Source organism: Carassius carassius, chromosome 19 (assembly GCF_963082965.1).
Source record: "Carassius carassius chromosome 19, fCarCar2.1, whole genome shotgun sequence".
In the NCBI taxonomy this organism is placed as follows: Eukaryota; Metazoa; Chordata; class Actinopteri; order Cypriniformes; family Cyprinidae; genus Carassius; species Carassius carassius.
In genome coordinates this window covers 17,494,288-17,517,993 of record NC_081773.1, presented here as the reverse complement: position 1 = coordinate 17,517,993, position 23,706 = coordinate 17,494,288, and the positions used below count along the sequence as shown (strand labels likewise).

The 23,706-nt window shown below is 41.4% G+C and overlaps 1 protein-coding gene across 2 annotated transcripts; it reads right to left on the bottom strand.

Annotated features, from left to right (window-relative positions):
* Window positions 1-2,730: 2,730 nt before the first annotated feature.
* Window positions 2,731-22,144, bottom strand: LOC132095234 (gamma-crystallin M2-like). Of its 2 annotated transcripts, none has more exons than XM_059500057.1 (3): window positions 22,065-22,144; window positions 3,143-3,385; window positions 2,731-3,039 (listed from the first exon to the last, which is right to left on the bottom strand). In XM_059500057.1, the coding sequence occupies exons 1-3, from the start codon at window positions 22,071-22,073 to the stop codon at window positions 2,767-2,769; spliced, it is 525 nt and encodes a 174-aa protein (XP_059356040.1). In that variant the 5' UTR covers window positions 22,074-22,144; the 3' UTR covers window positions 2,731-2,766. The 2 variants fall into 2 exon arrangements, with proteins under 2 accessions (XP_059356040.1, XP_059356039.1); XM_059500056.1 differs by lacking the exon at window positions 22,065-22,144 and adding an exon at window positions 3,491-3,558.
* Between the last annotated feature and the right edge of the window lie 1,562 nt (window positions 22,145-23,706).

Below are 23,706 nucleotides of genomic sequence, written 5' to 3'. Positions count from 1 at the left end.
AACTGATACAGAACTTAATAGGTAGCCAGTGCAGAGACTGTAGAATTGGGGTAATATGATCATATTTCCTTGATCTGGTAAGGACTCTAGTCGCTCCACTTTTGGACTACCTGTAACTTGTTTATTGAGGATGCAGGACAGCCACCTACATGTACCTGTAGCAGTGCATTACAATAGTCCAGTCTACAGGTCATGAATGCATGAACTAGCTTTTCTGCATCAGAAACAGGTAACGTTCTGTAACTTGGCAATGTTTCTAAGATGGAAGAATACTGTTTTTGTAACATGGGAAACATGTTTTGTCTTGTCTTTTCAAAAGACAAGTTTCTGGCTAATATAACACCCAGATATTTAACTGTAGAGGAAGTAACAGTACATCTGTCTAGTTGCAAATAGCAGTCCAAGATATTTTGTGTATTGTTTTTTGGTCCAATAAGTAATATCTCTGTCTTTAATCCGCATTTCATTGGAGAACATTATTGGTCATATAATATTTTATATTTTTAATATACTCTGTTAGCTTAGATAATTTAGAAGTTTCATCTGGTCTTGTTGAGATATACTGTATAGTTGAGTATCATCAGCATAACAGTGGATACTAATCCTGTATTTTCTAAATAAGTGGCATAAGCGGGAAGTTGACATTGATTAAATGTATGTTGTATTGCATAAATCAGGAATGCATTCATAAATTTGTGCACTGACATAGGCAAGCATTTACTTTTTTTAACAATGACTAGCAAGCTGGCTAAAAATATCCTGCATCCTGCAATATATGGAAATGTAGTGTAATCTATTAACTACACATAAAAACCTGACTTTTTACTTAAGTGCCATATCATGCCATAAAATATTTTTAATACGACTGGATTTGCATTTAATGTAAATTTTAATAACAATATTGTAAGATACTTATTTTAACACTTTCATTTTACAGAGAGTAAAGAACATTTACATTATCAAAAAACATTTTCATTCAGTCTAGCCAGAGTTCAGGCACTCTCAAAAACTCCCATTAAAATCACTGAAGCACTTTACATTATGAAACGAATATCTTACTTACATTCGTACGCACATCTGCACTTTTTGTTGTTTCTGATGAGAGAATTCGCTAAATAATTCAGTCAGCGAGCAAGTGAACAAAACACTGCGTTTCAGTGATGACTCTTCTGGACGTCTCTGATTGGCCATTGCATCCATAAGCGCAACAGAATAGTTTCTGATTGGTTATCATGAAGCGTTGTACGAACGCGTCTGTCTCTGGCTCAGCGCCAGCCAGCGAACGCAGATTTGAATTTAGCAGCTGATGCTGTGCACTGAACGATCTATTCTCACCGCTGTGATTGTATCAAATATATAAAAAATATTATTCTGCATTTTTTTTTTTTTTTTCGTTTGGAAGCTGCATTTAAAATCCAATTGGCTCAGAAATCTGAGGGGGCACGTGCCCCCTCACTTTGAATGGGCACGACGCCTCTGATGTTGACATAATGCTGTGTTGATTTAAAAATATTGGCCAGTTCTGTAAAAATTCAACAGTGCAGCCAGTGTTGCCAGATGTACGATAATTATCGTATTTGTACGATAATTTTTTACCTCTGTATGATGTACGATCAATAATGAAAAAAATTGCGTAGTGTACGATCATTTCAGAATTCTATGAATGTTTAAATGAGGGTAGTTGCAGTCATAGGGCTTCTTTACTCATACACGAAATTGGCTCATTACACACACTCTAAATGCGTTCGTGTGCACCTGAGGGTGTGTTAAGAATGCAGGAGAGTGCCGTGCTTTAAAGCCAACGAGCACTAGTTGCGGTCCATGACAGCAAGAACCCCTTCAACATCTGGCAACATGCAGGATTCCGATGACAGAGGCTCAGATGTCGAGTTAACTGCACCAAGCAGCAACAGCTAAATTCTTTCTTCACTGGATGCGACAAAGCAAGTGTTAAAAATCATTTTAATATGTTTTAATATGCGCCGCGATGCAGACAGTCACTGAAAATAATGGGATAGTATTTTGTCTCACTGCTTCCGTCCAACAATACGCCTTGTTATCTATTGTGGTAATTTGCAGGTCGTGTCAAAATGTTGTTGGTTTAGAATAGATAAATAACTCTTTTGACTCGTATACGATAATTTTCTTCCAGATACGATAATTTTGAACTTCTGTTACGATACTTCGACATTTCCAATCTGGCAACACTGAGTACAGCTGTGTTTATTGTCTTACAACCTCTGAATCAATGAGTAGGCCTATTTTGTTGTCTTTATAATGAGGGCCTAAAGTTAAACAGGTCATTTTTTGAGAATGACACATATCTGGTGTTATGTGGAAATCAAGTAAGTAGCCGTTAAACAATTAAGCCAACTGAAATTCTGGTATGCTTAATAAATAAAATGGTTCATAAATAAAATGTCTCTGCTCTCTGCTGTAAAATGAGGTTCAAGTGCCTTGCTCAAGGTTGCAATATCCTGTTGGGTTTTGAAAGATTTTCTTAAAGACAGTCTCTGGCTTTGGACTTAATGTTGCACAGCTGAAATAGTCATTTTTAAGAACTAGCTGATATGTTAACTATAAAATGTTGTTGGCTATCATCTTAAATAGGTCTTGAATGTCCACTCACATCTTTTGAGGATTTATTGTGACTTTTTTATTTATGAGTAAGTTAAGCTATGGTGTATTTTGTGTTCATAAATACAAATATAGGTGGTACTTAACACAAGGTTTAGTTACAAATTATTTTATTGAAACTTTGGGACACTAGTACCAGGAATCCATGATACGCCTCATGCTCATGAATCTCATGCCACCCATATTACTGAAGCTCCTGTACTCTCCAGGCCTGAAGTACCACATCCTGCCTCTGTAGTGGGGCTGCTCATAGAAGAGCCAGTGGCCTTCCATCACATGACAGGACTGGCAGTGAGACATGCGGTAACGGTCCATGATGCTGTCACAATCATCCATCATCTCGTACATTTGACCCATGAAGTTCTCCCTCTCGTAGATCCTCATTCTGTAGGATCCCCTGTACTGTAGTGGAAAGAAGTCATTTATCATTTTTTCGGCCAAAAAAAAGTTTAAAATGAATCGATTTATGTTTATATGTTATCTTACGAGCTTAAACTGAGCTCACCATAGGGATCATACGGCAGGACCTGATGCAGTTGTTCATTCCAAACATAGACATGTAATCGGCATAGTCTCCTCTCCTAAAGAAATACTGATTTCCCATGTAGTTGGGATGATCATACATCATCCAACATCCACTCTCCACTCTGCAAGAGTGACAGCGGCTCATGTAAGAGGAGAAGTCACCACAGTCGCCCAAACACTCATAAGAGCGACCCTGGAAGTTCCTGTCCTCATAGAAGATGACCTGAAAAGTCAGAATTATTCGTTTAATATTTTACAGTTCTATCTTTAAAATTAAGGGTAATTCTAATTAAATTTAATATAAAATTGTTGTTGAAATGAAATTTACCTTGCCCATCATGGTTGCACTGAGTGGTCCTCAGTAGTTCCACAAAGGAGAAGCTGAAGCTGAAGCTGTTTCTGCTTGTTGACTGACTGTCACCTGTTCTTTTATACAAGACCAAGGCTAAAGACTACACAGCCTCTATTGTTAGGCAATTCCTGACTGTGCAAGTTTTCATAGAGACCATCATAGGACCAACATACATGGTTTTGTAATTTTCCTGCCAATTGTTCATTGAATACTGTACATGGACCTTACCATTGTGGGTATAATGTACTAACATTTTTGTACAAATGTTGTAGATTCAAATTTGAATGTCAAATGTGTGTTAACTTTTTAAAATCTTTTTTTGCAGTAAGAATGGGGAAAAGTCTGCGAGCCAGAATATAAACTCAAGTCACCTGTTGCGCCACGCCACTATATGTCTGTGTGTACTGCCCATAAAGGTATCAGCTCTGACTGAAACCGACTGTTGTATAAAATAAGAATACTACTTTTGAGTTAAATATTTGTATTAATATTAATATAACAGATACAGTAGAAATTGGTTTGATTTAAAAAAAATAATAATTAAATCAATGAACTGCATCAGATGGCTGCTACGTTATCCTTAGCAATTTTGCAACATTATGTACAATATACTCTAATCAGCAACAACATTATAGCCATCCACAGGTGCAATTAACAACACTCTTTCATTAGAATGGCACATTTTGAAGGGTGGGATATATAAAGCAGCAAGATAACAGTCAGAAATCTTGAATTTCAAATGTTTAAAAGCAAGAAAAAACAAAAAGTGACTTTGACAAGGGCAAAATAATTGTTAGTAATATCTAAAACTACAAGTCTTTTGGGGTGCTCCAATCATGCAGTAATTACTACCAAAAGTGGTGCAAAGAAGGAAAACATGGTCAATGGCTCCCATTGCTCCTGCAGAGACAGTGTTATGCTCTGGGCAATGTTCTGCTGGAAAACATTGGGTCCTGGCATTCATGTGGATGTTTTGACACGTACTACTTATTGTAAGATTGTTACAAACATGCACACCCCTTCATGGCAACGGTGTTTCATACTGGCAGTAGACCCTTTCAGTAGGATAATGAACATTGAACAAAAAAATTGTTCAGTAATTATTTGTGGAACATGGCAAAGAGTTCCAGGTGTTGTCCTAACCTCCAAATTCCCCAGCTCTCAGTCTGATTCAGCATCTATAGGATGTGCTGGACCAACAGATCTGATCCATTGATGCCCCATCCCAACATATCAGACCTGCTTTTGCAGCACAAGTGGGACCTACACAATAGTAGAAATGTTGTAATTGACAAATCGAGCGCAGCGTTAGTTCAGTCAGGCCACGGAGGCTCAGGCTGCGACCAGCTGATGCGGTCAGCTGTCAAATCGCTCCAATCACTACCATTGTCCTATTAGACACGGGACATATATATATATACGTGGCACCACTGCTCGGTAAGTATGCTCAACGGCTCGCAACCTTCCCTCCTTCCCCATTATAAGCATAAGCATATTACTGTGCACTTTTTGGTTGTCGTCTTCTTTGTTTCAGATCACTAAGGCTTCCAAATCTTAGCGGGCATGGACCTCACTGCTGAGAGACACTCATCTTCATAACCAGGCTACAGGATAGATGTCCCAGTGCCACATCTACATGATTATCACTGTTTGCTTAAAGACATTATAAAGAGTCTTAACTGTCGTGTATTTCTAAGCTGATGGTTCCGGGGATTAATGTTTAAAGCTCTTGTATGTTCAATTATTTCAGGAGCAAGAACCCCCATAAGGAACCATACCGCCAAAGATAAATTGTGTTCAATAAACTCAAGTAACTTGCCAAAGTGGTTCCTGTCTGAACTACATTTATGAAACTACATTTAGTCTCTCAATGTCATTTTCACACAGCAGCATACAGTAGCAGCTGTGTAATGTCTATATGAAAGTGCAATGTGAGTCGAGCCAATACAGTATTTTGTCGCTTGCAACCATAGTGACAAATAAAATAATAAAGATGGACTGCAGCGTTAATAAGACTGTCTAATCACATTTGAAACAACAAAGTTCCAGTCCAGAGACAATTTATCTGTCAGATCTAAATGAAACAACAGCAGCATTTATGCATGTGTGCAAACAGTTCAACACTGCTGCACACAGGTGTCTTGCACTTCTTGATCGTCTTGCAACCACTAGTAGATGGCAGGGGTCCCTCAGTTGATGTAGGAGTTTGGCCTTTTAAGCACAATACAACCTCTGCAGAGGCAGACCCACCTCAGTCTGATCAGACCTGGGTGTGTGTCCCCATCATCTTGGGGCCTTACTGGGGTCTTCACGCCTGATCCAGAGCCTCCAGCTGCAGTGTTCTTTAGTAGCTGCTTTTTCTTTAATGGTTTGATGCAGGGTTTGGCTGTGGATTCCCAGCTATTGGAATATCTAACCATTTCCTCATATAGGAGCTTATGATTATCTCCATCTTCTCCACTTTTGTAAGGGGGATGTCAACCATGGTTAGAGGCCAAATCAGTCTGGGCAGCAGGCCAAACTGTAGGCACCAAAGGTTTAGATTTCTAGGGAGCATAGTCTTGTCTTTCTTATTATCTAAGACTCCTGGCTACATTCTTTGTTTACTCTCATTGAGGCTTGCATTCTAGCATTTTCCAATGCTTCTAATTGGCCTTCTCAGTATTGTTGGAATGGGGCCATTGTCAATTAAGAACCTTTGGTTTCAAACAGCTTAGAGCAGTGCTTTTCAAACCTGTCCTGAGGTACCCCCTGTCCTGCACATTTTGTATGTCTGCCTCATCTATCAAACATGATTCAACTCATCAGCTCATTAGTGGAGACTGCAAGACCTGAAGTGGGTGTGTCAGATATAGGGATACAAACAAAACGTGCAGTGCTGGGGTTACTTCATGGAGAGGTTTGAGAACCACTGCCTTAAAGAATAGAGATGCTGTACTTCTCTACTTGGATTGAGTGATCTTCCAATTCAGAACCTTGCCAATTCAGTGTTCTCTTAGAGATTCCTTAGCAGGTATCTGGTACATTGTGCTGTTGTGCTTAGGGTTGTAATGTCCTCCATATAGGCCCTTATTGGTGTTAAATGGACTCCGGATTTCAGGAGCTTGCTGCCAACCACCCACTTAGAGACCCTAATAATAACCTCCATCTCTATGGTAGATGCTAGTGGCTCGATATTATGCCCATGTCGAGATGCTGCCACATGACGGTGGAATCTGGTGTAGTAAAGTAGAACCACATGTCTTGAAAATAGGCTTTTTTTTTGTGATGCACTCTGGGGTTTGAAGAAATTGAAAGCAGCCCAAAGGATTCTATGGAAAAAAATTATCAAATGCATTTGCCAGATCAAAGATAATGACATTGAGATCTTTCTACTCAGAAACCTGAAATTCCTTCAGATGAAACACAGCTTATAACTGTGCCCCCCTTGTTTTTCAGTGCAGTTCACTAAGTGCATTAAGAGGTCATGCTGTGATATACAGTAGCGTTCATCTGTTGGTCATGTCTTCACGTGATATAACTCTGCAGCTCAGAGTACCCTATATACTTCAATTTTGGAATTCAGTGAAATGTGAAACTTTTTGCATCAGCATCTGCTTCCATTCTACAGCAATCACATATGTGTAAATGGAAGTCAATGGAGCGAAAAGTCAAAGTGTAGTGTGACAGCCCCTTTATTTTTAATGTAAGAGTTGGCATGACTTTTCAGTTTCTAAGCTATTTTATTGAGAAATCACAGAACAGTGTTGGCAGTACATTTCCACACTGAATGATTCTGTGTGCACTCGATATGCGTCTGACGTAAGAGCTACTGTCTTTAGCCTATGTGTGTGCTTTACAGTGCAGCAGTGCATTAGACTAGAATGGCGATTAACTTACCTGCACAATAAGCTGCTAAGAATGTGCATTCTCCCGTCCAGTAATATAATCACACGTCTTGTGGAACTTTCGGAGTATACATTTATTTGTAATTTTAACTGTTAGGAAACGGAGCGTAAATTTGGAAGCTCTTCAAATATTTCTTAACCTGTTGCACCGTCTATAAGACCAGCGACTAGTTGACGTAAAGATTATTGCATCATGGCAGAGCACTGAAGTCGACTAGTCAGAATCAGAATCAGAATCAGAAAGAGCTTTATTGCCAAGTATGCTTGTGCATACAAGGAATTTGTTTTAGTGACAGTAAGCTTCCAGTAAACAGAGACAACAACACACAGACAAAAAAAAAAAAAAAAAAATATTACAGGAGAATTACAAATTGGCAAATAAATAAGTGTATAAACAATTGTGCTATAAATGATAATGGAATAGGATTGAGTGAGATGCAGGAATGTTCTAGGATGGAGGGGTAACAAATAAATAAAATAGTCGATTAGTCTGTGCAACGCCAACTCTGAATTCACATACAGACTAGTGATGGGAAGTTCGGATCATTTTACCGACTCAGACCTTTGAGTCTCGTTCAGCAAAATGAACAAATCTTTTTTCAAGTCATTTCATTCATTTTTTTCAAAATATAATTCTTTTAATGTTATGTGTTATTTCCTTAACATGTCTACTAGTACTTATGCAAATGTTCATCACACTACAAACAATACAAAACTATAATGCTATAAGAAACAAAAAAGATTAATTAATTGTTTACATGGGTTTTCAGTCTATGATTAGCTCACCTCAACTTTTATCTGACAAGTCTTCAGGTTTGAGTCATTCTTTCATCACGTGACAGCCCCATAAGCTTTAACCTTATGCAGTCTGAGCCGGAAAGATAATTGATTAGTTCATCTATCGAGTCCTCAGGTTTGAGTCCTGTGACAGACCCATATGCTTTAACTATAGACTGTATAAAAGCATTAACCTATCGTTCGTTCTTTTTTCATTTGACGCAACAGAATTGGATAGAGAAATTAATTAACAATCTTCCTTACAAATGGGTGCATAGTTATTATTATTATCATCATTATTATAATTATTATTATTTATAAGTATTTATAATTTATAATTATTACTGCGTTTCTAGTCTCAAATTCACTAGAATGGTCTCAACAACCTCGGTTGAGAGACCGGAAGCTATGAGTTGTGTCTCCTCCGAAACCACACCTACAGCCTCCAAGCTACGTGTGGGGGCGCGCCCTCCACCTACGAGAGTAGATCTCTCCTGACGGGAACCTCCCATGAAGTGCCGTCAAAGAGAGAAATCAGCTGAAGAAATCAACTCTCATAGCTGAAGTCTTCTAAAATGATGGTCCTTAGACCCACGTTGTCTGCTAGGAAGACTAGACCAGAGCCTGCTCGGGGGAGAGAAGTGTTCACCAGAGACTGCTGCTCACTGGAACACCGGCAGGGTTGGCAGATCTCCTGAGGGAATTGAGGAGAGATGGGCACCATGTAATGTAGTGTACACCGCTCTTTCCCAGAGGGAGCTGGCCCTCAAAAAGTCCTAGGCCATAGGCGTTAGGACCTTACGACGAAGGCTATCCAGCAAAAAAAGATGGTCCACAGAACCGCTTTCCAGAGTGGGTAGGGTTGGGTCTGCTCCCGCCCAGCAGCCTTTGCTGACCGCCTCAACCTCCTTAGAGGAAGAGAGGTGAACACATGTTCTCACTCGAGAAATTACATCCCAAGAGCCCCTGTACATCTAACCTCTCATAGTCAGATAAATATTTCATTTTATTCCTCAGAATGAAATGTAGTCAACAACCAGACACATAAACACGGTCTGGTGTAGAAAAATTCACATCAAAATACTAAATGATGTAATAGTTGCCTCGGCAGCGCACGTTTTTTTTTTTTTTTGCCAGTCAGTCACACAAACAACATCGATCTCCTCAGAGAAAGATGAATGCTGCAGCGAGCTCTGACTCAGAGGGGGAAGAAACCGCAGCACGGGCTTCCAAGCCTTGAGAACGAGCTCTTGATCTAGGGAACACGGGTGGAGATAGGACGAGCCGTCTACAACCCGTCCGCCAGATCATGTGTGATCCCCGTAATCTTGGTCGCCACCATACCTCAGCAGCAGCGGAACCGCGATCACAAGATCACATGCATGGACACACCTTGGCACGTGCCTGGCGAGAGCAGAGCACTTAACAGCGAGAAAAGCACAATCAGCCCCCCGAGAGCCGACTGCGTGAGCTACACTCCTCATTAATGCTGCTTATTATAATATTAGGCATAATATGCTTGTATAACTGATGCTTGTGCAACTGATGCTTGTGCAAATGGCGAGCTCATCAACGCCCTCCACCTCAATCTCCTCAGAGAAAGACAGGCAGAGCGTCGCACCCTCTCACCGGGGGGGGGGGGGGGCATGAACTGCAATATGGGCTTCCGACCCCCCGAGAGCGGGCGCCAGATCTGGTGGTTAAGGAAGAAGATAGTGACTTGCCCATCTACATTCCGTCCACAGGATCCAAAAGGGAAACCGACGAGCACAGCCACCTCTCTGCTTCGACAAAAGCGGGCACCGCGAGAAACGCCAGTGATGGCTCCCTCCTCAAAGAGAGCCTTCTCAGAGAAAAGCAAAACGCTTGCATTGCAGCCGTCAACTCCCCGAGAGCTGATTCTGCGTGCTTCACTCTCAAGCAGACAACATACAAACTGCATGTGTCCCTACCCCCTTTTTTTTTTTTTTTTTGCAGGTAGGGAAAACACACAGCCTGAACGCTGCCTGCTCTCACCCAGAACTTCTGTTGACTTAAGCTTTGAATAATGGAGCTCATCAGTGGACAAACAACACTAAATAAGACTCACAAACAGATAGTGACTGACACACACAAGTGTCCTGGTCTCTGACGTCACCCGCCTATGACGTCTCGCCTATCCATTGGACTGATTACACACATGATTCAGGGCTGGTCACGCTGAAGGGCGTTCCCCAAAGCATTCTCTGACGCAGCTCGAGTTCCTGAAGAGGAAATATTCAATTCTATTTCCAGCTCAAGGCTGCATTGGTTACACTTATGGGTCTGTCACGTGATGAATGAACGACTCGAAAAACCCAAAGACTCGAGAGATGAACTGATCAATTCTCTTTCCGGCTCAGACTACATTGACTGAAACAGGTGAACTACTAGATTAATTCCAGTACAGCACCTATAGAATATTACACATGCGCGACTGAACGACTCACTCCCCGAGATGACTCGTTCATTCTGAGTCACATTAAAGATTAGTTCAAAATTAACAAATCATTCAAGAAAGACATATCACAAATACAGACAAACCATGGGTCAGTATGATGGACGGGTGAGATGTTGATCAGTTCTGAATTGAGATGAGTGTCATCATGCATCTCAACCAATGAGAGCATTTGGGTTGGGCCTAACATAACACATTAAAATTATTTAGGCTAAGCATTCACAAGCCACTGTTCATTGTTATTTTTAACAGAAAAGAATGCAATGAGCTCGTATACACGACTTCATAAGTGGGAAACGTGAAGCACGTGAAGACAGCAGAGAAGCGCTCTCGATCAGCACAGTGGAGTGCATCATTTTGTAGTTTATTATTTTGAATCATTAGGGACGCGGCCCTGCGGACATGGCCCTCTCACAATATATATGTATGCTGCACATATCAGAAGTTAAGTGCTCCGGCGCGGTTAGCACTCACACTACATTCGTACCGTGCACGAGCCCAACTGAACCGTGGGCTTTGGGGGTCAAACATGCTCTCGTGCGGTTAAGATTGCCCAGTGTGAATAGGCTAGTACTGAGTACACCCTTATCCGCATCCCGCACACATGAGTCTCTACCCACTCGCTACTGCACTCACCCATCAAGTGTTGTGTTGGGTGCCGCGATCGTGCAAGTATCTATTTGAAAGGTGTCCCATTATAATGATATGATCGAGGCTCTGGACTTTGAGCATAACTTGTTTTTCTATATTAAAATATTCAATATTTTCTATATTAACTTTAATGCCCTGGCAGTGGCAAATGGTTTTTTTAATTTCTTTTGATTACTTTAATAATTAAGGTGAGATTTACAAGAAATATTTTAACTAAAAATAATGCGATTGATCGCGATTAAACATTTTAATCATTGACCCACACTAATCCATACATAATTTTAATGTACAGACGGTTATTTTATCAAATGGATAGAGTATTTAGTATCTGTATTTTCTAAAACATTTTTTTTTTGGTGGTAAATTGTGAAACAAATTTATTAATGAACATTAAAAAACAGGGTGATAAAATATAGACCGGAAATATTGAGAGAGAATAATATCAATTATCATATTCTTTATGAAAATTAGCATATTCAGAAACTGTATGCATTTTGTTTTAATGTTAGTATAATAGTATTTTTAATTATTTAAAATGTACTAATTTGTCACTGTTCTTGTCAGAGAGGATAAATTATGTTTCCTGTCCATGCTATCAGTATAACTAATGAACTAACAACTAATAAAAACAGTAAAGTCAGAAATTAATTCAGACAAATTTGTGGAATACTCATTTTTACAACACAATGTTTGCTTTTGTAGAGAAATAATTTTATTGAAACACTGGAACACTAGTAACAAGAATCCATGATATGCTCATGAATCTCATGCCACCCATTTCTACCAGAAAGACTCGAGAGATAAAATGATGTACGAAGCATACATTTATTGACAACTCAGCAAGCATAATTATAAGTTTCTTTGGCGGAAGGCTCCGTCCATGGTTCGTAATCAGAGAGTAGCGGACCTGCATTTCCTGCCTGAAGACGAAGGCAGGGGCGCAGCCGCCCCTTTGGAAGGTAAGGACAGGACCATCCTGGTGGTGGTGGGGAGGGTGGAGGTTGTTATCACGTCGGCATCTGCGAACTCAAACATGTGTGAGTAGGATCTTTTATACCGAAGTATAAAGAAGTGATTGGATAATGATGAAGGTAATAAGTGATGAAGTAATTGAGTCTTCCTGGCAGAACTTAGGCTAAAGCTTCCATTTCTACCAGAAAGACTTGGGAGATAAAATGATGTACGAAGCATACATTTATTGACAACTCAACTCGATAGACCATACGGAAAAAGCCACGATAGGCCAGACACAGACAGGCCTCGATAGACCAAAAGAAATAGCCACAATAGGCCAGATGCAGACAGGCCTCAATAGACCATACAGATATAGCCACAATAGGCCAGACGCAGACAAGCCACGATAGGCCAGACACAGACAGGCCTCGATAGACCAACAGAAATAGCCACGATAGGCCAGACATAGACAGGCCTCGATAGACCATCAGAAATAGCCACGATAGGCCAGACGCAGACAAGCCACGATAGGCCAGACACAGACAGGCCTCGATAGACCAAACAGAAATAGCCACGATAGGCCAGACGCAGACAGGCCTCGATAGACCATACAGATATAGCCACGATAAGCCAGACGCAGACAAGCCACGATAGGCCAGACGCAGACAGGCCTCGATAGACCATACAGAAATAGCCACGATAGGCCAGACACAGACAGGCCTCGATAGACCATACAGAAATAGCCATGATAGGCCAGACGCAGACAGGCCTCGATAGACCATACAGATATAGCCACGATAAGCCAGACGCAGACAAGCCACGATAGGCCAGACGCAGACAGGCCTCGATAGACCATACAGAAATAGCCACGATAGGCCAGACACAGACAGGCCTCGATAGACCAACAGAAATAGCCACGATAGGCCAGACGCGGACAGGCCTCGATAGACCATACTGATATAGCCACAATAGGCCAGACGCAGACAAGCCACGATAGGCCAGACGCAGACAGGCCTCGATAGACCATACAGATATAGCCACGATAGGCCAGACACAGACAGGCCTCGATAGACCATACAGAAATAGCCATGATAGGCCAGACGCAGACAGGCCTCGATAGACCAACAGAAATAGCCACGATAGGCCAGACGCAGACAGGCCTCGATAGACCAACAGAAATAGCCACGATAGGCCAGACATAGACAGGCTTCGATAGACCAACAGAAATAGCCACGATAGGCCAGACATAGACCGGCCTCGATAGACCAACAGAAATAGCCACAATAGGCCAGACATAGACAGGCCCTTTTTTTTATTTTTTTATATAACACCACCACCACCAGTAATTGCATGAATTTACCTGATTTGTTACTGGAGAGCTTGCTGAGCTTCGAGAATGGTTTTTGAATCAGGTCTGATGTATGATTCGAACGCTGAGGAAGACCATCTGCCCATGATGTTAATAGTTGACGTAGAGATTCCTCGTTCAGCTGCTGTAGTGGCTGCCCCAATTCTGAATGAATGGCCGGTATAGAGAGAGGGGGATAGACTGCAGCTTTGAGAACAGTGGTTAAGGGAGTTCTAAAACAGGCCTTGGAAAGGGGTGCTCCGTTAGGTAAAATAAAGAGCGGTGCGTTTTTAGGAGTTCTAGGCCGGATTTTAAGGAATTTCACCGTGGCTGAGAAGGGACAGAAATTATTATTGATTTTTGAAATTGTTATGGTAACGCCAGAACCTTGCGCATTGGTTTTTGAGTGCTTAAGGAAGAGTGTGAAGAATTTAGGTCTGAATCATAGATCTGAAAGGAATGCCACGAGCAGGATCAAATTGATTAGTTTCTGAAGTGAATTCCCCTGGACGCATAAACCCGTAGAAGGCAGATGAAAACACTGCCTCGAGAAGAATATTGAGGTACGTAGAAAGAAGGCCATGGCGGACGGAAGTAATTAATTTTTGCAATATAGGCAGGGTAATAGGCAGACGTTTGTCTTGAATTTTGTTGGAAGATTTAGCTAACCCCTTAAGTAGTAATCGAATGGAATATTCAGAAAATATTCAGAAGGCTTTGAAAATTAGGATTATAAAATTTAGCGTAGAATTGGACGCCGGCGAGGAGTCTGCGAATAGAAGAAATTTTAAGATTGCGATTTTTAAAATTAAAGACGAGAAAGGAGCAAACGGTCGAAATAGAATATGAAAAATAGAAATTTGGAAGGAAAAACAAAACATTAGAAAAGCGGACCATGCAGAAGTATAGGCTTTGAGTGTAAAGGGAGCGACGCCTTTAGAATGTAATTTCTAGCTGACGTAAGCAGGTCGTAAAGTTTAGTATTATGTCTGCTAACAGAGGGCAGATTGAAGGATCCGGGTTGGCTGAGGGGCACAGCTGTCTGAAAGTCTGAAATCGAAATTGAGAGAGCGCATCAGCAATAACGTTGGAGATAGGCCAGAGCAGTGATAGGGGCCACGATAGGCCAGAGCAGTGATAGGGGCCACGATGGGCCACAGAAACAGCCCCGGCGGGCCAGAACAGTAATATGGGCCACGAGAGGACGCAGTGGGAACGGCCCCGGCGGGCCACAGAAGATGGAACGGCTCCAATAGGCTTTAGAAAAAGCCTAGCAAGGCCGAGAAAACCATCACTGGCCAATTTTGCGAAGGACATTAATAGACAGTTGTACCAATTCACTTACGATAGGTCAAATGAGCAAAAGCTGCTTTAGGGTGAGTAATGTGAAGCCTCATTAGGCCATGTAAAGTGAGGCTCGACGGACTGTGATGTGAAAGCCCCGTGTGTAGATGACCACGATAGGCCATTGTATGTGAAGACCGTGATTGACTTAACATGAGGAGCATGTGAAAAGGACCACCACCATTAGTTTGTGAAGAGGATTAAACTGTACCTTGAGTTTTATGTGAAATAGTTTAGAGACTAATCTTGACAGAAATATGGTGGGGACGATCATGTACATAGCAATTGATGCAGATTATGATAATTCAAAACCACCGCATTGAGTGAGAGAGGCCATTAGTTTAGGTTAAATGATAGAGGTAGAATTAGGGTCCTAGCAGTGACTTAAGAGCATATACAGATACATAACATTCCTTAGGCTAGACTGCTGTGCACGCTTGATAGAACTTGATAGAAAATGAGCCAGATCAGCAAGACCATACAAATAAAAACTCAGTGTTAAGCGAAGATCTCGATAGACTATAATATGTCTATATTATAATAAGGCCAAGATAGCCAAATTTCATGAACAGTAATTGGAAAAACTTCCCTGATAGACCACATGGTAGGAGTTATGCAAGGTGCCACACAGTGCGTGTAATGTGAAGGCCGCAACAGCCAAGTAAGACAGAATTCGATAGGTATGAGAGACAGAATGAACCAACACCAGTAGATGCGCGAAATAAACAAGCCTTGATTGTAGCTTAAACTTACTAGCATGCATTGCTAATCTTGATGTAAGCAATTAATCATTGTTTGTCTTCGTGATCTTTAACTCGAAATCTGAACATTTCCACTATGTAATGCATTGTTTCTGATAAGGTCAGTTGACAGCATGTGCAGAATATCCTTAAACACACCCCTCCAGCCGTTAGTTTGCTATGAGTGAGACGGAGACCAGGAGCGCAAACAAACCATGCCCGCTAATTAATATTCGGTTTAAACTGGAGATATGTCACTACTCTGAAATAAAGTCAGCAGCAACTTCCGTGTCACGTGGACTTAAGATGTCTGCTGAGCATTGAGCCGAATCTTACCTATGACTCAAATGAAAGGGGCCATATATACATCAGCTTGATGGATCCAGTGTTCATAATAGCGCCAGTCAAAGAGTAAGCCGTGTAAAGCAACGGTTCTCTGCATCTGCAGCCGTAGAATCCCATTCCAGTACGAAGCATTCAGGAATAGACGCAAATGAACAATGACTGAATAAACAAAGATTAAAGCATAGGATTAAGACAACAAATATCTTAAGTGTGCTAGACAAAGCATATTTTTATGGAAATTAATAATGCGAACAACAATCTTTATCGGTATAAAAGATTGTAGCTTTAATTACGAGCCTAAAATGCCTCATTACGAAAGAGTTATTCAAAATATTGCATGCAATATGATCAACATCTTAACCCTCTGGGCTTCTTCGCCCGAAAACGGGCGAAAACTTGAACGTTTTGAAATGTTTAATTTTTTTGCTTCATCGGATGGGGATGAAACTTGGTGACTTTTGTTGTATTACCTATATGAACACACAAAAAAATCAAGGAGATGATTCTGATATGTTAAAGGGTCGTAAAAAAAAAGTCACACTTAGCTTCCTCCCGCCCGAAAACGGGCGACATAGGAAATGAATGGGAAATACGAAAAAATAGGAAAACTCAGAGAAACTTTTGGTGGTACAAGCTACAGATCAGCAACTGTGCTGAAAAAAAAGTGTACAGCAATGAAGGGGTGACACTCTAGAACATCAAGAGTGCAAATAAGATCCCCCCCCACACACACACACACACCCACGCACACAAACACACACACACATACACAGATAAACTGGCGACTGCAACAGCAAATTTGTAGAATATTCCACATAAAAATCAATAAATGAAAAAAAAAAACTTGCTCAAATGCACACACACACACAGAGAGAGAGAGAGAGAGAAAGAGAGAGACTGGTAAGACTGCAACAGCAAATTTTGAGAATATGCAAAAATAAATAAATAAAAAATACAAAAAGAGACTCTCGCTCAAATGCAACACACACACACACACACACACACACACACACACACATTCACTCACACATACACACACACACACACACACACACATTGTGTTCCCTTTCTAACCAAATGCTATAGTTTGATTGTAATCATAATGCAAAACCTGATACTTATCTAAACATTTTTGTTAAGAAAATAAAGTAATCATCTTTTAGAATATCTAAATAAAAAAACCGAATAAGATAGAGAAATCATGTCTAAAACAACAAAAGGAATCAAAAAGCCTTTCTATATAGGATATATAGGAAGCTATAGACAGCCTACAGGCTGGTACAGGACATTACACAAAAGTGGCTATTTTTTAAAGCCACTAGATGAAGTTCTTCTCCTGGAACATTTTTTTTTTAGGCTGGCACTCTATTTTGATGTGAAATGCTGCATTTATTGATTTTTTTTTTTAAATAAATATAAAATAAAAAATGATATATTAATTCTAATGGAAAAAATAGCTCATAAAAATTATATAATTAATGCAAAGTATCATAAAAAAATCTAAAAATTCTAAATAATAATCAGAAAAAATTATAGAACAAAAATATATTTGATTGGTTATCCTGGGAAAAAGTAAAGTACAATTTTAAGGCTTCGCCCGTTTTCGGGCGGGAGGAAGCTAAGTGTGACCCATTTACGAAGAAGCCCAGAGTTTAATTATCCAGTGCGAGTCTGCTAGATAAACAAGCACGAAACGCCCAGTGCTTTATCTTGAACGTGTGCGTATAAAACCTTGCAGAGAATAAAATTAATGCCCAAGCGCCACGAGTGCATAGAAAAAAAATGATACTTATAATGCTGTAGACTGATGAAGTGATGGAGGCGAGATGCCGAAAGAGACCGGCAGCCTTGATTCTGTCTGCTGGTCCGGAGAGACTTCATTCGTGCAGGTTCACATGAGTGTGCAGATGAAATATTTGTTGATTGAGACCCAAGCAGCGCTGACGCGTCATCTCGTAAAGCACCAGCATTGCCAAGACCGGGGTTTTTTTTTTTTTTTTTTTTTGCTGCAGGTTGATTTTCCTATCCGGGGTTTGAGGTGACCCCAATAATGTCATATTTAGCCCCTAGAATGTGAATTCTACCGGGAAACCACTTTTGAAGGCGATTGGGCTAGTTTTTAGTAGTAATTGGCGGTTTTGAGAAAACCTGGCAACCCTGGAAAGCACACGGAACTCCGCCAATGTTTCACATCCTCTGCCGAGAAAAGCCGAAAGCCTGTATATCATCCGACATGAACGACCGCAGATAGTCACCGCGACACTGAGCAAAGCCAACGATCCGTGTGCATCTTGAGAGGAACATGAAACTCGCGATAGTTTGCAGGACACGAACTTAACTATAGTGAGTAAATCAATAAACACGACAGCTTGAGCAAGGAACAATCACGTCGTAGGGATCAGAAGAATCAGAATCAGAAAGAGCTTTATTGCCAAGTATGCTTGCGCATACAAGGAATTTGTTTTAGTGACATAAGCTTCCAGTAAACAGAGACAACAACACACAGGCAAAAAAAAAAAAAAAAAAAAATTTACAGGAGATTTACAAATTGGCAAATAAATAAGTGTATAAACAATTGTGCTATAAATGATAATGGAATAGGATTGAGTGAGATGCAGGCATGTTCTAGGATGGAGGGGTAACAAATAAATAAGGATATTGCACATTTTTGCATAAGTTTAAGTGGGAAACATTTAACTGTTCATGAGGTAGATTGCCTGGGGGAAGAAACTATTCTTGTGCCTTGCTGTTCTTGTATTTGCGGCTCTGAGGCGCCGGCCAGATGGCAAAAGTTCAAAGATGGGGTGACTTGGATGTGAGGGATCCAGAGTGATTTTCTGAGTCCTTTTCCTCACTCTGGATGTGTACAGTTCTTGGAGGGTGGGCAGGGGAGCACCAATAATCCTTTCAGCAGTCCGAACAGTTCTCTGTAGTCTTCTGATATCTGATTTTGTTGCTGAACCAAACCAGACAGTAATTGAAGTACACAGGACTGACTCAATGACGGCTGAGTAGAACTGTTTCAGCAGCTCCTGTGGCAGGTTAAACTTCCTCAGCTGGCGAAGGAAGTACAACCTTTGTTGGGCTTTTTTCACAATGGAGCCAATGTGATTGTCCCACTTCAGGTCCTGAGAGATGGTGGTTCCCAGGAATCTGAATGACTCCACTGCAGTCACAGTGCTGTTCATGATGGTGAGTGGGGAAAGTGCAGGGGGGTTTCTCCTAAAGTCCACAGTCATCTCCACTGTTTTGAGCGTGTTCAGCTCCAGGTTGTTAAGACTGCACCAGACAGCCAGCTGCTCAACCTCCTGTCTGTAAGCAGACTCGTCACCGTCCTGGATGAGGCCGATGACTGTAGTGTCGTCTGCAAACTTCAGGAGCTTGACAGAGGGGTCTTTAGAGGTGCAGTCGTTGGTGTACAGGGAGAAGAGCAGAGGGGAGAGAACACATCCCTGAGGGGCACCAGTGTTGGTGGAGCAGCTGTTTGACATGAATTTCCCCAGTCTCACTAACTGTTGCCTATCTGTCAGAAAGCTGGTGATCCACTGACAGATAGAGCTAGGAACAGAGAGCTGGGTCAGTTTGGTCTGGAGGGTTGTTGGGATGATGGTGTTGAAAGCCGAACTAAAGTCCACAAACAGGATCCTCACATAAGTCCCTGTTTTGTCCAGATGTTGCAGGATGAAGTGCAATGCCATGTTGATTGCATCATCCACGGACCTGTTTGCTCGGTACGCAAACTGCAGGGGGTCCAGTAAGGGTCCAGTGATGTCCTTCAGATAAGCCAGAACCAGTTTTTCAAACGACTTCATGACGACAGACGTTAGAGCCACAGGTCTGTAGTCGTTAAGTCCTGTTATCTTGGGTTTCTTTGGAATGGGGATTATGGTGGAGCGTTTGAAGCAGGAAGGCACTTCACACAACTCCAGAGATCTGTTGTAGATCTGTGAAAAGATGGGGGCCAGCTGGTCAGCACAGGTTTTCAGACAGGCTGGTGTAACGCCATCTGGGCCTGGTGCTTTTCTTCTTTTGTTTTTCTTGAAGACCTGGCGCACATCATCTTCACAGATTTGAAGAGCAGGAGGTATGGAGAGGGGGATTGCAGGAGGTGTTAATGGTTGTGTAGGGAGATGGTCAGAGTGGGTGTTGGGGGTTTCAAATCTACAATAAAACTCATTCAGGTCGTTAGCAAGTCGTTGATTAGCCTCAGTGCAAGGGGATGGTGTCTTGTAGTTTGTGATGGCTCTCAGTCCTCTCCAAACTGAAGTAGAGTCGTTGGAAGTAAACTGGTCTTCCAACTTTTTAGCGTAGGTCTTTTTAGCCGCTCTAATCTCTTTGTTCAGTGTGTTCCTGGCCTGATTGTACAAGACCCTGTCCCCATTTCTGTAGGCATCCTCTTTGGCCTGACGAAGGTGTCTGAGTTTTACTGTAAACCATGGCTTATCATTGTTGAATGTTAAATAAGTCCTGGTAGGAATGCATATATCCTCACAGAAACTAATATAGGATGTTACGGTCTCTGTGAGTTCGTCCAGATCGGTGGTAGCAGCTTCAAAAACGCTCCAGTCTGTGATGTCAAAACAAGATTGTAAATCCTGCTCTGTTTCGCTGGTCCATCTCTTCACAGTCTTTACTACAGGTTTAGCTGATTTTAGTTTCTGCTTGTAGGTCGGTATAAGATGAACCAGACAGTGATCAGAACGTCCCAAAGCTGCTCGTGGAACAGAGTGATATGTATCCTTTATTGTGGTGTAACAGTGATCCAGTATATTGCTGTCTCTGGTGGGACAGGTAACATGCTGTCTGTATTTTGGCAGTTCACGGGAGAGATTGGCTTTATTAAAGTCCCCAAGAATGATTAAAACAGAGTCCGGGTGTTGTTGTTCTGTGTCTGTGATCTGATCAGCGAGTTTCTGTAAAGCCAGACTTACTTGCGCTTGAGGAGGGATGTAAACACTAACCAGAATGAACGAGTGAAACTCCCGCGGCGAATAGAACGGCTTGCAGTTGATAAACTGCGTTTCTAGATCAGGACAGCACATCTTCTTTAACACAGTTACATCTGTACACCACCGTTCATTGATGTAAAAGCATGTCCCGCCGCCGCGCGATTTCCCCGTTGATTCTGCTTCGCGGTCCGCTCTGAACAGCTGAAAGCCCGGCAGATGGAGTGCGCTGTCCGGTATGGCGTCATTCAGCCAGGTTTCCGTGAAACACAGAGCAGCAGAGTGAGAGAAATCCTTATTTGTCCGAGAGAGCAGAAGGAGTTCGTCCGTTTTGTTGGGTAGAGAGCGGAGATTTGCGAGATGGATGCTAGGCAACGGCGTTCGAAATCCGCGCTTCCTGAGTCTGACGAGCGCTCCCGCTCGCTTTCCCCGTCTGCGCGTCCTGAAGCGCTTGATCAGCGCCGCTGCTCCTCCGATAACAATGTTCAGTAAAACGTCTGTATAATAGAAATCCGGAAAAATATCATGTGGTGTGTTCTGCCGAATGTTCAGCAGTTCATCCCTGGTGAAACTGATCGTGTTTGTTAAACAAAAAACAGGAAAAACGAACAAAAACAGTACAAACACTGGAGAGCCAAGCACTGAAGCAGCCATGTGCGGCGCCATCTTGGATCATACGGCAGGACCTGCATTCACTCATTTCAAACATAGACATGTAATCAGCATATTCACCCCTCCTAAAGAAGTACTGATTTCCCATGTAATTGGAACAATCGTACATCATCCAACATCCACTCTCCACTCAAGAGTGACAGTGGCTCATGTAGGAGGAGAAGTCAGCACAGTCGCTCATGCACTCATAAGAGCGACCCTGGAAGTTCCTGTCCCCGTAGAAGATGACCTGAAGACTCCAAGTTATTATTTTATTGATTTAAAGTTTTTAATTAGGAACATGTGTTGCATTTATGCATTCTATATCATTTTATAGGATAACATTATGCATTACATAATCTCATTAAACAGTTTTTTATTTTAAGTATTTTCAGTCTGAAATTGTTGCAACTTTAGATTGCATAACTTACTTTGCCCATGGTCACAGTCGTGTAAGTTGCTCCTCAGAACTGAGTGGATCTGTCAGCTACACTGACACAGTCTGTATGAAGTGCTCACTTTTATACCAAAGAATATGTGCCCTGCATTGTGAGTAAGCTCCTGACCCAGCAAAAATACATGGAGGCCCTAATGAAAAGTGAGATCTATGGGGATATTTGTCAGCATGATTGGTACAGTTGTGAGTGGGCAACACAATTTCCTTTTTAGATGTGAAACAACAGAAAATTCACTGGACATGTAAATTACTTAATATATAATAAAAAAATGCTTATTTAAAACAATTTGTTCAGTGGAAAGTTAACTTATACCCACTTATGCTGTCAAAACATCTCTGATGCATCAAAGCGTGGACTTCATTTGACCTCTGAATGTGTCCTGTGGTATCTGTAACCAAGACATTAGCAGCAGATAGAGATCTGCCTTTAACTCCTGCAAGTTGGAAGTTGGGGACTCTATGGACCAGATTTGTTGGTCCTGTATCCCATAGATCAGTGATCCTCAAATCTGGCTCAGGAGATCCACTTTCCTGCCGAGTTTAGCTCCAACCCTAATCAAACAAACCTACCTGTTATTTTCTAATGACCCTGAAGACCCTGATTAGCAAACTCAGGTGTGTTTGATTAGGGCTAGAGCTAAACTCTGCAGGAAAGTGGAACTCACGAGCCAGAATTGAAGATCACTGCCATAGATGCTCAATTGGACTCAGAGTTGGGGAATTTGGAGGCCAAGGCAACACCTTGAAATCTTTGTTATGTTCCTCAAACCTGACTATTTTTTTGTGTGTGACAGGGTACATTACACTGCTGAAAGAGGACACTGCCATCAGGAAACAACGTTGCATTTTCAACAGTAGACGGGTCATCATGGGCACTCTGAACTGTCTGTGGCTACCTAGTCCCCAAATCAGCAAACTGCAATGCACAGTGTCTCCTAACATCTTTCTGTCATGGCCAACACTAAGTTTTTCAACAAAATGAGCTACAATTCTGTAGCTTCTCTGTTTGATTGGACCAGACACGCCTTCACTCCCCACCTGCATAAAAGAGTCTTTGCCACCCCATAACCCTGATGCTGTTCATCGGTTGTCTTCTCTTTCATGGCCACACAAAGACATTTTGTATACTCCTTTCATAATTATTTATAAAATATAGTTACATACTGTTGAACATTTTAATTACTCTAATTATCACTATACACTAGGCTGTTATACCAATTAAATGAAATCAGTATCAACAAAATCCATCTTACCATTTATCAAAATTGCAATGACAATTGCATTAATTATCTTATGATTTTAATATTGTAAATATAACACTATGAACACAGAAATATGAAACACTGGGCAAAATTATACTATTGCAGAGTTGCAGAAAGACAACTATCTGCTAAAACACAAAGTAGCTGATTTGGAGGGACGCAGCAGACGTCAAAACATTCAGATAATTTAATTGATTCAAGGCCCTTGTCCATCAGCGTTTTTCTCTCAATTGCTCATTGATATGCTTGGTCCAGAGGTCCTCACTTTGCCCACCGAGATAGATCCATCACATCGGAGTCTCGCTCCCAAGTCAGTGCCAGGAGGAAAACTATGGCCCCTCATCTTGCGTTTTC

What these genes read in the sequence shown, in the direction of transcription:
- LOC132095234 (XM_059500056.1), bottom strand. An exon ending in CCTGCCGTATGATCCCTATG is followed by an intron (nt 3,040 to 3,142) that starts GTGAGCTCAGTT and finishes TTTCCACTACAG; the next exon opens with TACAGGGGATCCTACAGAAT.